At 35.7% G+C, this 13889-nt stretch overlaps 2 protein-coding genes across 4 annotated transcripts; both read left to right on the forward strand.

The window, feature by feature from the left end:
• Positions 1-1178: 1178 nt before the first annotated feature.
• Positions 1179-8815, forward strand: LOC129301286 (ultraviolet-B receptor UVR8-like). Of its 3 annotated transcripts, none has more exons than XR_008590944.1 (13): positions 1179-1365; positions 1445-1589; positions 1741-1851; positions 1942-2002; positions 3400-3518; positions 4577-4662; positions 4795-4846; positions 5857-6006; positions 6469-6522; positions 6821-6934; positions 7517-7608; positions 8308-8364; positions 8469-8551. XR_008590944.1 is itself a non-coding variant. In XM_054939860.1 (12 exons), the coding sequence occupies exons 1-12, from the start codon at positions 1337-1339 to the stop codon at positions 8670-8672; spliced, it is 1182 nt and encodes a 393-aa protein (XP_054795835.1). In that variant the 5' UTR covers positions 1187-1336; the 3' UTR covers positions 8673-8815. The 3 variants fall into 3 exon arrangements, 1 of the variants encoding a protein (XP_054795835.1); XR_008590945.1 differs by having other exon boundaries at positions 7517-7637; positions 8469-8550; XM_054939860.1 differs by lacking the exon at positions 7517-7608 and having other exon boundaries at positions 1187-1365; positions 8469-8815.
• Positions 8816-11458: 2643 nt separating this feature from the next.
• Positions 11459-13636, forward strand: LOC129301287 (60S ribosomal protein L30). The gene is made up of 5 exons (XM_054939861.1): positions 11459-11599; positions 11775-11880; positions 12401-12502; positions 13197-13265; positions 13358-13636. The coding sequence occupies exons 1-5, from the start codon at positions 11579-11581 to the stop codon at positions 13396-13398; spliced, it is 339 nt and encodes a 112-aa protein (XP_054795836.1). The 5' UTR covers positions 11459-11578; the 3' UTR covers positions 13399-13636.
• The last annotated feature ends 253 nt before the right edge of the window (positions 13637-13889 follow it).

Raw genomic sequence — 13889 nt, forward strand, 5'->3', positions numbered from 1 at the left:
ATTAAAAAATAAGGATCGAGTTATAGGTAAATCAAAAGTTGAAGAACTGAGTTACAGCGAGTTATAGTTGAGGGATTGAGTCGCAGCGAGTCATAGTTGAGGGATTGAGTTACAAGTAAGTTAAAAGTTAAAGGACTAAAAAATTAATTTTTTCTTCAATTTATGTATGGGAGAATGACAATTAAGGACCTGTTAAGAACATTAATCCCAATTACGGACCATGAACATTAATCCCAATTACGGACCGTGAAATTTTGAAATCCTAGTTAAGGATTATGGTCCTTAATTGTGATTAAAAAAATGTAATTTATGAGGTGGGATTGATTATTACCACTTGAAAATTCACTAATCCAACTTGAGAAAATTTGTAATGTATATTATGAAAATATAAAACCCTACTTGAAAATGAAATGTTTAACAAAAAGCGCCACTTGAGAATTCACTAACTAGACTTGAAAAAATTTCTAACATATATTGTGAAAACATGAAACTTCACTTGGGAATCGATTGTTTAATAAAAAACACTAATTTGGATAAGTCACTTTTTATTAATGATTCTCAAGTGGGGTTTCATTTTTTCACAATATACATTAAAAAAATTTTCAAGTCTAGTTAGTGAATTCCCAAGGGACTTTTTTGTTAAACATTCCATTTTCAAGTGGGATTTCATGTTTTTACGATATACGTTAGTAATTTTCTCAAGTTGGATTAGTGAATTCTCAAGTCGCGTTAGTAAATTCTACCTTATAAATTATATTTTTTTTATCACAATTAAAGACCATGATCTTAACTCTAATTTTAAAATTTTACAATTCGTAATTGAAATTAATATTTTTAATAGACCCTTAATTATCACTCTCTTTTGATGTGTTTCTGTTGTTTCCATTTAACAAGTTACTATATAATTTAATAAATATTATTATCTAAATTTCTCAGTCACTTTTGTCAGGACGTCTCGGTTTTGTACCCGTACTTCTAATCATACTGCGTTGCTTCGAGTAGATCAGGAATTGGGATGCAAACGCCAACCCAATCAAGCATTGACTTCAAATTGCGGTTAATATTTATTAAATCATATCTTAAATGTATTTTTTATCAAATTTAATAAATAGTTAGACCGCTAAATATGCTTTTGTCATGTGTAAATTAAAAACCAAACATACACTTGCATCTACGTGTCTCTGTTCCGCAAACACACTCTCGAATCTGTTCGCTGTCAGTGAGTGCGCCGACGGTTTTGTGTCTCACACAGTCACTCAGCAGTACCCAAAGGCGTCGTTTACTTTCCTCTCTCTTCGGCTACAGTCCCCACTCTCTCTCTCTCTCTCTCTCTCTAATGGCCTCCGATTCCGCAATCATTGCGTGGTTGAGCTTCTGCAAACTGGTTTTTTTTTTTTTTTGGGTATTCATGCGTGGCAGTTGTTTATTCTGATTCTTCTTTCAGGGGCTCTGGGGAAGATGGGCAATTGGGAATCGGCAACAATGAAGAGAAAGAATGGGTCTGCGTTGTCAGAGCTCTCGAGTCCCACAAGGTCCGCTCGGTCGTTGCTGGTAGCAGGAACTCTTTAGCCATATGCGAAGACGGCAAGGTTCCCCTCCCCCCCTTTTTCCGTGTTTGCTGTATTCTGCTTTTGCTTCAATCTTTACTACACATGAAGCTTAATTGCCTTCGAGAATGCATTTCTTGAAATCTTTTATTACGTTATCTTAGTTTATTGAACATGTGTGTATTTGGTGTAGTTATTTACATGGGGGTGGAACCAAAGAGGAACACTTGGGCACCCTCCTGAAACCAAAACTGAAAATATTCCCAGCCAGGTTAAAGCACTTGCCAATGTTAAAATTGTTCAGGTATTCTATTTGGATATATGAACTTCGGGTAATGGTATTATGCTATTTTTATTGGCATAATTAACTTGTGGCCCTGTTTTCCAATGCTAGGCGGCGATTGGCGGGTGGCACTGTCTGGCTGTTGATGATCAAGGCCGAGCTTACGCCTGGGGTATTCAATAATATTATTCTATATATTTGGCTCAATGAGAATACACCGGTTAATAAATTTTGGAATCCATGGATGTTTGCAATAAAAGTTACATTTGTTGGTCATATACATTGACATTCCTTAAGTGGCTTAATAAAGAGGATTTATACGCTTAAGAAGCTATGGAATGCTTATTTCAATGATTAAGAATTTGGGGAGGAATTATAGGATTTTAGTCCAGGTTGTTTGTAGAGACAGACACAATTTGAAGTTTGATTTCGTGTGGGCTAGAGCCTTTTGCTGTATAGCAGTTTTATTTGGTGTATCTTTCTGATGAAATTTCTTCTTTCTTCTCCCTTCTTTTTCCTCGGTATGCTTTAATCATTCTACAATGCATTGAGTTTCTCATATTTTCTGTTCTTTCTTTTGTTGAATAAACTGTTAGGCAAAATTGATTGTATATTACGTTTAAAGTTCTTGAAATTAAAAAAAAAATGTTGATATAAATTTGAAGATGGGGAAATGCATTTTGTTGCTTTGCTTTTAGCTTTTCAAGACTAAGAAAGATCCAATGAATTTTTATTTACGAAGCACAGAGATGAAACTCTGCTGCATGTTTATTATTCTCAGCTTATGTACTGCAAGCCACTTACTTCTATCAAGTACACTAAGGTGGTTTTTTTAAATGTAAGAATTACAGAAAAAAGGAATTCCAAATTACAGCTGTAAGAAAATAAAACTCTGGCTTTAGAGAGGGTAGTCTCTCTCCAAGGCTACTTTAATGATTCAACATGCTTTCAGTCATTCAAACCTGAAAATATTTAGCATAAAATCAAGCAATCAGCCTTATGATTATTTTGATCATTGCCCAGAGTTCAGACCATTAGATCCCTGCCTTTTCTCTGTTGTTTTATCCTCTCCATTGTGTTAATTGCCTAATTCATTCCTTTTCTGGATTGTTTCATCATTTCTTTAGTTTACTTCCCTCTCCTACTATAAACCTTGGCCACAATCTACGGTTCATGACACAGACACTAAAAATTGGAACTATGTCCATATATGTATGTGTTAGAGTTAGACATTTGTATTTTTGACACAATGGGGAATAAATCCTTTGAAGTTGAAAATCTGTGAATTTCATGAAATTTGCCTTTTTAAGAAAGAGAAAGAAGATGTCATGTTTTATAAAAAAATAATTAAAAGGAGAAAATATCAAAAAAGGAAAACTTCATAGGAATCCAGGGATCTCAACTTTAGAGGATTTGCTTCTGACACAATGTAATGCTTCAACTGTCACTTTGACACTGGATTTTGTTTTGATGAGGTGTCTATATTCATATTATGCACTGTTTCCATGTCAATGTCCATGTTTATAATCTTTTATATGTATTTAATATATCAAATATCATTGGTTTCAGGTGGAAATGAATATGGGCAATGTGGTGAAGAACCTGAGAGGAAGGATGACACTGGTAGACCTTTGAGGAGAGATATAGTGAACCCTCAGCGTTGTGCCCCTAAACTTGTTGTTCGTCAGGTAACTAAGGCATGTGACTGCCGTTGGCATAGGCAGAGTCCTATACTCTAACAAATAGATGAAGAGTCCTCTTTGTTTCTGAGGATAGTTGTAGTTCTGTGTATGGCATTTCTTGGTCAGTAATTTTCATGCACATACAATTCCAATGGAAATATTTTAGATTTCCTGACTTGATACTGCTATCTTTCTCAGATGTTTAAGTTGCTTGTTGTTTAACACGGTGAAGAAAATTTATCCTTGTTTTCTTAAACATCAATGGAAGTATAGCAAGTTTTTTCAATGATGTCCTCTATAACAGAATCACATTGCATAAACGAGACATGCCACCAGAGAACTGCAATGGCATGGCAGCATATGCATGAAATCCACCATTTGAAAATTAAGTTGAAATCCAATCACCATTCTACTTGTGAGTTATATGAATCAAAATATTCACGTGAGGCTCTTAAGAATAGTAGTAGCCCATTTTTTGGCACTTTGTTTTTGTTGGTTTTTTAATTTGGGAAGATGGTGGGGATACCCACGTTTCATGCAGTCTCAAACTGATGTTGCCTCACCTTTTTGAGATAGGCTCTGTAAAATGAATATGATATCTGTTGATACGTTCTTGAGTAATTGCTTACATGCCTCACCTGTGTGAATATAAGCAAAACATTACATGGTTATCATATATAATCATGTTGGAATGGGTTTTCTTAAAGGCTAGCCAAGAATGAAATAGCGATCAAACAAAAATGTTGGCAGGCAGATTTCAAAGAATCTGCTCATTAAAATCACCAATTTTGAAGTAAATTGAGAAATGAGAATCAATACACAATATTATTGGAATGGTGTGAATAAGATTTGAGATACTTTAGCGTTATTTGTTAATGTCAATCTCCCCTTTAGAGTAAATTATGTCAGTCTCCCCTTCTAGTGTATGGTCGAATGGGTTCATTTATCAGGATTTGCATGGGAGCTTCTTCATCTCTATCTTTATTAGCACGTCATTTACATATATTGTATCCTGGCTCTTGGTAGAATGGTGTCTGATGTATCCCTGATTGCTTGAGGCACAGGTAGCTGCAGGAGGAACTCACTCTGTTGTGCTTACAAAAGATGGGCATGTTTGGACCTGGGGTCAGCCTTGGCCTCCTGGTGACATGTAAATATTTGATAAAGCTTAACTCAATATTTTGTTTTATACATCTTAATTCATTCTCTTCAATTTATGCAATTAATAGTCTATCTCATAGACTCATGCACTAACTTCCAAACCTTGTGCTTAATCTTACAGAAAACAGATATCTGTACCTGTTCGTGTGCAAGGTCTTGAAAATGTTAGGCTCATTGCTGTAGGGGCATTTAAAGCCATACAAGATATGTATGAGGGGGTAAAAACTAGTATAAGAACGCCTAGTGGTCAAACAAAGGATTTTCCTATAAAGATTGGGCTACATCAGGGATCATCTCTGAGTCCTTATTTGTTCAACTTGATTTTAAATGTTTTGACGGAACATATTCAAGAGGAAATCCCGAAATGTATGCTCTTCGCGGATGATATAGTTCTTATAGCAGAGACAAGAGAAGAGGTTAATTGCAAACTTGAGTTATGGAGGAGGACATTGGAGTCGAAAGGTTTTCGTCTGAGTAGAAGTAAGACGGAATATTTATATTGTAAATTTGATAAAGGACTATTCGAAAATAATTTGGAAGTGAAATTGGGAGATCAAATTATACCTCAAGTGGAAAAGTTTAGATATTTGGGAGCCATTATCCAAAATGATGGCGAAATCAGTGGAGATATTTCACATAGAATTCAAGCTGGGTGGTTTAATTGGAGAAAAGCTAAAGGAGTTATTTGTGACCGTAAGGTGCCTAATAAACTTAAAGGAAAGTTTTATCGTACTGCTATCAGACCGGCAATGTTATATAGTAGTGAATGCTGGGCTCTAACGGGACAGCAAGAGCATAAAGTTGGAGTAGCAGAGATGAGAATGTTACGATGGATGTGCGGACATACACGTAAAGATAAAATTCGAAATGAGCACATACGTGAAAAAGTGAGGGTGGCACCTATTGAGGAAAAAATGGTAGAAAATCGGTTGAGATGGTTTGGGCATGTACAAAGAAGACCAAGGGAGGCACCAGTGAGAAGAGTGGAACATATAACTTTGAGTCCGATTAAGAGAGGTAGAGGAAGGCCTAAGAGAACACTCTTGGAAGTTGTTGAACGTGATCTCTTAATTAATAATATTTCTAAAAGCTTAATAAATGATAGAGCACAATGGCGTCTTGCAATCCATGTAGCCGACCCCACCTAGTGGGATAAAGGCTTGTTGTTGTTGTTGTTGTTGTTATTGCTGTAGGGGCATTTCATAATTTGGCCCTTCAAGAGGGTGGCACTTTATGGGCTTGGGGTAACAATGAATATGGACAACTTGGTACTGGTGATACCCAACCAAGATCACAACCTATTCCTGTCCAAGGGCTTTCTGGACTTACTCTGGTTTGTATTTCATCCTGAATAATCTTGTTGATTTTATATCTTTCCTTTAATTGCTATGTCTCAGTAACAGATACGATCACAGAATAATATATTTTTATCCTATAACATATTGGTTCTGGCTCTTAAAAACTGATGTTCCTTTAGGCTTCTGGATTTAAAATTAATTGTTTATCCTACCTTATTACAGTTTTTTTGTCTTGAAAAAACTTTTGTAAAATTTTCGTTTTCAATAATTTAATTCTATTCTATATGGAATGATAATTTTTTCATCAACTCTGACTTTATATATAGTGGAAACCATTTAATTTTTTTTTTTAATGCAAATTTGATCCATATGGTTCTTTCTTAACCTGAATACTCAAGTTAACTGCTGATTGCTGACCCTAAAGTATTTATTTGTGTCAATCATTCATATCTAAAACATCTTACTAATTAGTTTTCTTTATCTGTTTGCAACCTCAGATAGATATTGCAGCTGGTGGATGGCATTCAACTGCATTGACAGATGAAGGAGAGGTGATCTTTGTTTTGGTTTCTCCGGAATTTATTAGGTTTAGTTTTTCAGTTGCCAGAAGACTTAACGAGCACATTGGATAGCTGAAAACAATCGATGAAGAGAGAAGATGGTTAAGACAGCTATTCTTGTACGATTTTTACTTTTTATCATGAAATTAAAGGCATGTGGTTGGATTTGCATAATCCATTGCTTGGCAAAGGAATAGAGTCAGAAAATCAATGTGCTCAAGTGGATATTGGTTTTTAATCAGTAAACCAATGACAATGGACTCTAAGATTACCTTATCCTCTACTGCAGGTATATGGCTGGGGAAGGGGGGAGCATGGGAGGCTTGGATTTGGTGATAATGACAAGAGCAGTAAAATGGTACCCCAAAAGGTTCAGCTTTTGGCTGGAGAAGATGTTGTACAGGTACCATCTGTATGACTGTTATGTAAATGTTCTTAAGGTTTATCAAAGTAAGGGACATTGTACACTTCTTTGCATAATGCTTCCATCCCGAGCTACTGGTTGATGCGGGGCTCAAATGTTCCTTGCAATTTCCACTTTTATATAATCCTCTGCTTAGAGAAATGCTCCAGACCTATGCTCCTTTTGGCTTGAAGAGATAACACATTTTTCCAGCAATCTATGATTTTTCTGGTATTTGTTTGTTTAAATGCTACTTCCAGTTTCTTCTTCATTCTCCCAATGGGGAAAAATTTCATGTAGACAAGCTTATTTGAAAATCTAAGGTTTACTCTAAGGTCAAGCCATTTGTATGGACAGTGGTTAAGTTAGAGTCCCTGGTGCACAGTCATATATCCAAGGTTTCACTTAAGTTTCCTTTAGTTTAACATAGTGTAAGAGCCAAGAGAGAGAAATTCTAGGTATCACATTTTTGTCTCCCTTTAGGGGCTGTGCTTGATTTCGGTGCATGTATGTTGTATCATGCATAATATGCAGGTCTGCCTTGGAATCACCTAATACGTTTGTTTTGTGAAATTGTAATAGGAGGTGCAGTGAGCTGAATTATTTGCTGTTATTCGAATGAGAGAACGGAACATCTGTAGAAACCATAGCCACAGACCAGCTACTTTGTCTCAGTTGCGTGCTAATATGTCTATATCGAAGGGTTTCTCCTCAACTTCATCTAGTTTTACATATTTTGAGAGCTAAGGGGAAAAGAGTCCTTGTTATGGCCTATCTTGGGCGTCTTATTTTACCTTAAGTTACTGAATCAAACCAGGCGCTGTGTATAGCAGAATCTTGGTTAACTGCCTCTGCTAACCCATTAGAAGCTGATGGTTGGCCATACCCCTCAGCACGAATTGCTGTGTGGCCTTGCACCCATGTTCCAGCATGTTGGGAATGGTCATAGGCTGTCAGGCTGTTTGTCTAGCCCATGTTCCAGCAATGTATGTTCATGATAGATCAATTGAACCTGCTGGCTGTTTGTCTAACCTTTAACCTCTTTCATTTGCTACAGTTGAACCTTTTTAGTGGTTTTCTAGTCCAGCCCATGTCTTTCCGTGCCCCTGCAAAGTTTCCTTGGATCTGATTCACAGTGGTCCAGGCCAAGAGCCTGATTTCTATGATATATATCACTATGGAGAGATAATATCTTGAACCATGCAGAAACAAGGAGTCTTATCCCAAATTCCCATTAGATGGGGTAGATTAGATATCATGAACCATGTTAATGAAATAATGAATTGTACAATTTCAAGAGCACTGTATGCCAACTACTTCGGCTTAAGCATATTTTCCAATTTGAGATGAAATTTGATTTGGTTTATGATCAGGTTTCCTGTGGAGGTACTCATTCAGTTGCTCTAACCCGGGATGGGCGAATATTTTCTGTAAGTATTATTAATATTATCTTTATTTAACCACCTTCCCGGTAACATTCTTATTATGTTTAAAGAGCTCTGCTTCTGATGTTACCGGTCTTGGCTGCTCGCAGTTTGGTCGCGGTGACCATGGCCGGCTTGGTTATGGGAGGAAAGTTACTACTGGTCAGCCAATGGAGGTACCCATTGACATTCCACCTCCAAATTATCCAAGTGAAAATTCAGCTGATGGACGGTGGATAGCCAAACTCGTTGCTTGTGGTGGTCGTCATACTTTGGCAATAGTAGAATGGAAACCAGACAAATCTGCTGACTGACTGAAATAGAAACTACGCTCCAAAATATCCTGTGCTTGAAGTTGAATATGTTTCTGGTTAATCTGAACAGATTGTTGATCAAAATAGGAAGCAAAACTGGATGGACCTTGACATGTGATAATAAATAGCATGCTTGCCTTTTCCATTGGCTTTCAATCTTCTTTAGGGCTAAAGTTTGGGAAATGTTCCCCTCGCTGTTATGCATCTATCTAGCTTTAGCCATTCCATTAATGTCATAGTTCAAAAATGATTTTTTGTTTCTATTTTTAAGTCATGTTATTAATTTTTTTTTCATGAGTTTTTTTTTTTTTAACCTTCCATTAAATTTATGGTGGAAGCTTCTTAAAAGTATTTATAAATAAAATTCGGAGGAGTATGTTCTTGTCTTTATTTATTTGATTAAAAAGATGGTACTAACAATAGTTGATTGATTCAATGTTTTATTTCATAGGTTTAGGGGATGATATAAAACATGACAACATAAGTGGTGTTAATAGAGTGGGCGAGTTACAAAATGTTAGAATGTTACACGTATGATCAAAAGAAAATGTCTTGCTTGTAATTTTTTTAATTTAATAATTTGTCTTTACAATTCACGTACCCACATGTTAGACCTCATTTACATGCAGCTTATTTATTTAATGTGTTTCATTTACATGACATCCTCTGTTAGTTAGATATAATAAAAAACCGAAAGGATTAATTTCTCTATTTGTGAAGCTATATATATATATATATATATACAGAATTTGATATGATCTTGTGTTTTAAATTTGATATAATCTTGTGTTTTAAATTATATCAAATTCTGTATCATTTACTTCTCTTAATTTACCTATGTATCATTTTCAAAAGAAGTCTGAAAATTGGAGGTAGGACGGATTGAACCGAAGTTTGTTCTCGTGAAGAAGGATTTGTAGATATCTTCTCCTTCTTCCATCCAAAATAAGTTTTAATACAAACATTACAAGACAAGGTTCTTTCCCAGCACCCTTCACATGCACGAGTCAGAACTCTAAGTTACAAGAACATAAAGCTAAAATACAAGATGACAAATTCTAAGGCACAACATCTTAAAAGACGAACTTCAAATTTCAACACACTTAAAAGCTAAAATCAATTTCACAAAGAGGACACCCCCATTAATGTCATGGATTTACATGTAAACCACCATTAATTATATGTAAATTAATAATACTATAATACAAGATATAACTTTTGTACCCAAACTAACCTCCTTGCACTTTAAGCGAGAAGTCTTGTACCTAAACCAAAACCCTTGACTCAAGCTAGACTTCTTGCATCCTAAGTTAGAACTCATGTACTTAAGCTAGAAGCCTTGCACATAAATCAAACCCAAAGCAACCCAAGCCAAAACCTTTGTATCCATGCCAAAAGCTTTATACCTAAGAGAAAACCTTTAGCTAGAAGCCTTATATCCAAGCCAAAATTACATGAAAACAACTAAGGGTCATATATAAATTAATGTTGTTATAACATAACATATAACCCTTGCACCCAAGCCAAAATTATATAAAAATGATTGAAGATTACATGTAAATCAATGTCTTCATAACACAACACATAATCATTGCACCCTAAGTCAAACTCCTTACACCTTAAGTTAGAACCCTTGCAGCCAAACAAAAAGTCTTGCACCTAAGCCAAACCCTTTGCACCTTAGGGCAAAACCCTTATACCCAAGCCAAATCTCTTGAGCCCAAGCCAGAGGCCTTGCACCTAAACCAACACTTAGGTGTGAGAGGTTTTGACTTTGAGGCGAGGGGTCTGACTTAAGGTGCAAAGCTTTTAGCTTGAGTGCAAGAGTTCTAGCTTGAAGTGTAAGAGGTCTGACTTAGGTGTAAATTTTTTAGCTTAGAGTGCAAGGAATTTGGCTTCCATGCAAGGCTTTTACTTGAAAGTGCAAGTGTTCTGGTTTTAGGTGCAAGGGATTTGGCTTCGATGCAAGGCTTTTACTTTAAAGTGCAAGTGTTTTGGTTTTGGATGTAAGGGGTTGTCTGCCTTTGGTGCAAGGGTTCTAGTTGGGGGGACCAAGTTTCTGTTAAAAATTGAAAATTAATTATCATATTTAATGATATTTAATTACCATTATTTGAATGTTTTGGAAGTATTTTATGTTATTTTTTCAAGAAAAAGTCTCATTTCCACCACAATTTTTTTACTTTTTTATTTTTAAAAATTTAATTTATTTTTAAAACTACAATTTTCATATATTCATACTTAACAAGCATTGAGAAAAGGGGAAAAAACATGCAAGATGTTGCGTACATATTATAAGATTATAAATTACAAATTATGAAATAAGAATGCATGTTTTGTAGGATGATAATGGATTGTTGGTATATATTGTGTTTTTTTAATTATATATTATTTTATAATTTAAATATTTATTATTATTATGAATAACTATTTCTCTCTATTTCAAGCATGCATTATTTAAAAATATTAATCTATTCATAAACAATTTGACCACAATCTGACCATTAAACTAAGAACCAATAGCTCAACCGGTTCATTGACCTATTCGATTTTCTTAACATTAATTCTAAGCGATTTGATATACTTGATGATTATTGATTTGATTTAGTCGTTAGTTAATTTTACATATTTCCAAATAAACTCTGAAACTATACTTTCATGGACATCCGAAGCCTACTAACTTCAGTGACACAATTAATTGAAGTGTAGGAAGAACAAGATGGACTACAAATTGGGCCACTCTGTACAATTCCGGCCCAATAATATTGTAAGTCCACATTCAAACACGGCAAGACTCTGTTCTCTCGCACAAAAACCCTAGTCGCACCCCATTTTTCATGCCAGCCTCACTCTGCGCCTCTAGCTGCTAGGTTTTCCGCATCCGCTCTCCCCGGTAGAATTCCATCATGGTTGCCGCCAAGAAGACTGTAAGTTTCACCCTCTCTGTGTCATTTCCTTCATGCTCGACTTGCTTCGGTTCTTAGTTCGCATTTAGGTCTCCGTTTCTGATTCAGAATTTTTCAGTGGTGTGTTTTCTTTTGCCTGGCCTTCGCCCCTGTACAAGCACAGAGTTGATGATTTCTGTGTTTCTCTCATTTACAGAAGAAGACCCATGAGAGCATTAACAACAGGCTCGCTCTTGTCATGAAGAGTGGGAAGTATACCCTGGGCTATAAAACGGTCCTTAAGTCCCTCAGGAGCTCCAAAGGTTTGGATTTTAGCCAATAGCCATTTGCTTTCTTTGATCCAGTTGCTCTTTTTCTACTTTGGCATTCAGTGAAATTGTATTAAGTGGTTCTGATGTTGAATTTTTAATTAATACGCGATGCAAATGCAATGTTGTCGAGTTAGGCTGGGCGATTTATAATTCTGTTAATTGATATGCTTGATAAAAAAAAGTTTCTGTTTAGGTTTTGGAGTCTGGATTGCTGTGGGATCTTAAAAGAAGCGTTGGATGGTCACAGTGAAATTTCGATTTGTATTTGCTGCTGTAGAGTTGATTTTCAGGGTCTTCCTTTTAGATTATAATGAATTCATGCACAAACGGTGAAGGGGAAGAACATTGAATTTGAAGTGAATTAATTGCGCAGATTATAACTAGAGTTGTGATGGATGTTGCTGTTATGAGTATTTTGCTACATATTGTTTAATTTTTTTTCAAATAATTAAGTATTTTTTTTTTTGGGGTCAAAAGTTGAATAGTGTCTTTAATGTTCTCCTCCTTGCAGGAAAATTGATTATTATCGCCAACAATTGCCCGCCCCTCCGAAAGTCAGAAATAGAGTACTATGCCATGTTGGCAAAAGTTGGAGTTCACCATTACAATGGAAGTCAGTTCTTGATTGCAAAACTTTTATCTCCTGATTGTCAGTGAACTGTTTTGTGTTTTGATGGTGGTTTCCATTTTGCTTGTTTGGTTGACCTTGGTCTTTTTTTTTTTTTGGGCAAAAGGATTGACCTTTTCTTTAGTTCTGGATGTAGAACCATTTACAATAGATATGTGTGAAGGTTGATATGACCTTTTGAACTAGCTTTCGAATTCTTACTCCAATTTCACTTGATTGTACTCAAGGTTCATATGACCATGCTTAAGCATGCTAGCTTGAAAATAGCTGGCTGTTCTTTTTTCTGTTACTCCAGGGGATAATTGAATTTTTTCCTCATGCCCTAATGAATCCTGATGCTCTTGTACGGTGAGGCTAAAAGACTGATCTATTTAAATGCACTACCGTGTGAGCTAAGAACAGATTTACATTGTCTAGATTAACTATTCAGGGTTCTAATTAAAAGGATGCAGATTCAGTTTTAGATATCTTCTCAAGTGAGTGAATGACAAGGTGCCCTCTCAAGTCTCAAGTGGAGATAGAAACAGACAATGTTGTTTCGTTGTGTTGCTGGCGTGCTGCTCTAGTGTTTCTTTATATGTTTGATGTATCTTGTGTCCAGGGACATAAACATGAATGATTTCTGAATGTTTCTGTTCAATTAAAAAATCTCTAAACAAGGTTTTCCTGTTGATAACAGACAACGTTGATTTGGGCACGGCCTGCGGCAAATATTTCAGAGTGTGCTGCCTCAGCATTATTGATCCTGGTACCTGGAGTTATCCAGATCTAACATCAATCTGATGAAGTTAAGAGTTATGGTTTTGTCACCCCAATTGTCTTTTATATTTCTGTTTTCAGGTGATTCGGACATTATCAAGACAATGCCTGGCGAGCAGTGAGTGATCGTCGTTTTTGCTGTGTAAGGGTACTAATGTTGAGTGTCAGCAGTAGAAATTTCCAAGTTTTTATTTACTAATTTTGTTTACATATTGAAGTTTCTTTGTTCCAATACTCTTGCTATATATCAGCACCGAAGCGAACTATTTTTTTTTTTTAGCTGGTTGAATTTATGGTCCCAGTTCCTCTTTTTGGGAAATTGATTGCGTAATTTGAACTGTTTCATTGAATTCCTTTTTTCCCCATGGTTAACATATATTTCGAATTATTCCTTGTTATATTCGTCCCACTGTGAAAATTAATAGCAAGATAAAACTCCTAGATTAATACGGATAGTGACTACGAAGCTTAAATTATGAATGCGTAGTTCTCACTTTTCAGTATCGTATTAAAAAGTCAATTCAATCTCAAATTTACAAAAATGAAATGGAAGGTATAATCTATCTCAAATTCCATGAGGGTTAATTAAACTTCATTGGCCTATTTTCTGCTG

This window comes from Prosopis cineraria, unplaced genomic scaffold (genome assembly GCF_029017545.1).
Source record: "Prosopis cineraria cultivar Desert tree isolate PC_DT_omini unplaced genomic scaffold, ASM2901754v1 PC2017, whole genome shotgun sequence".
Classification (NCBI taxonomy): domain Eukaryota; kingdom Viridiplantae; phylum Streptophyta; class Magnoliopsida; order Fabales; family Fabaceae; genus Prosopis; species Prosopis cineraria.

Bases quoted from the DNA above. Each gene is read 5' to 3' on its own strand.
- LOC129301286 (XM_054939860.1), top strand. From the start codon at position 1,337: ATGGCCTCCGATTCCGCAATCATTGCGTG. The intron at 1,590-1,740 runs GTTCCCCTCCCC...TATTTGGTGTAG, and splicing joins CCATATGCGAAGACGGCAAG to TTATTTACATGGGGGTGGAA. The intron at 8,365-8,468 runs GTAAGTATTATT...GGCTGCTCGCAG, and splicing joins GGGATGGGCGAATATTTTCT to TTTGGTCGCGGTGACCATGG.
- LOC129301287 (XM_054939861.1), top strand. From the start codon at position 11,579: ATGGTTGCCGCCAAGAAGACT. The intron at 11,881-12,400 runs GTTTGGATTTTA...TCCTCCTTGCAG, and splicing joins GTCCCTCAGGAGCTCCAAAG to GAAAATTGATTATTATCGCC. The intron at 12,503-13,196 runs GTCAGTTCTTGA...TGTTGATAACAG, and splicing joins AGTTCACCATTACAATGGAA to ACAACGTTGATTTGGGCACG.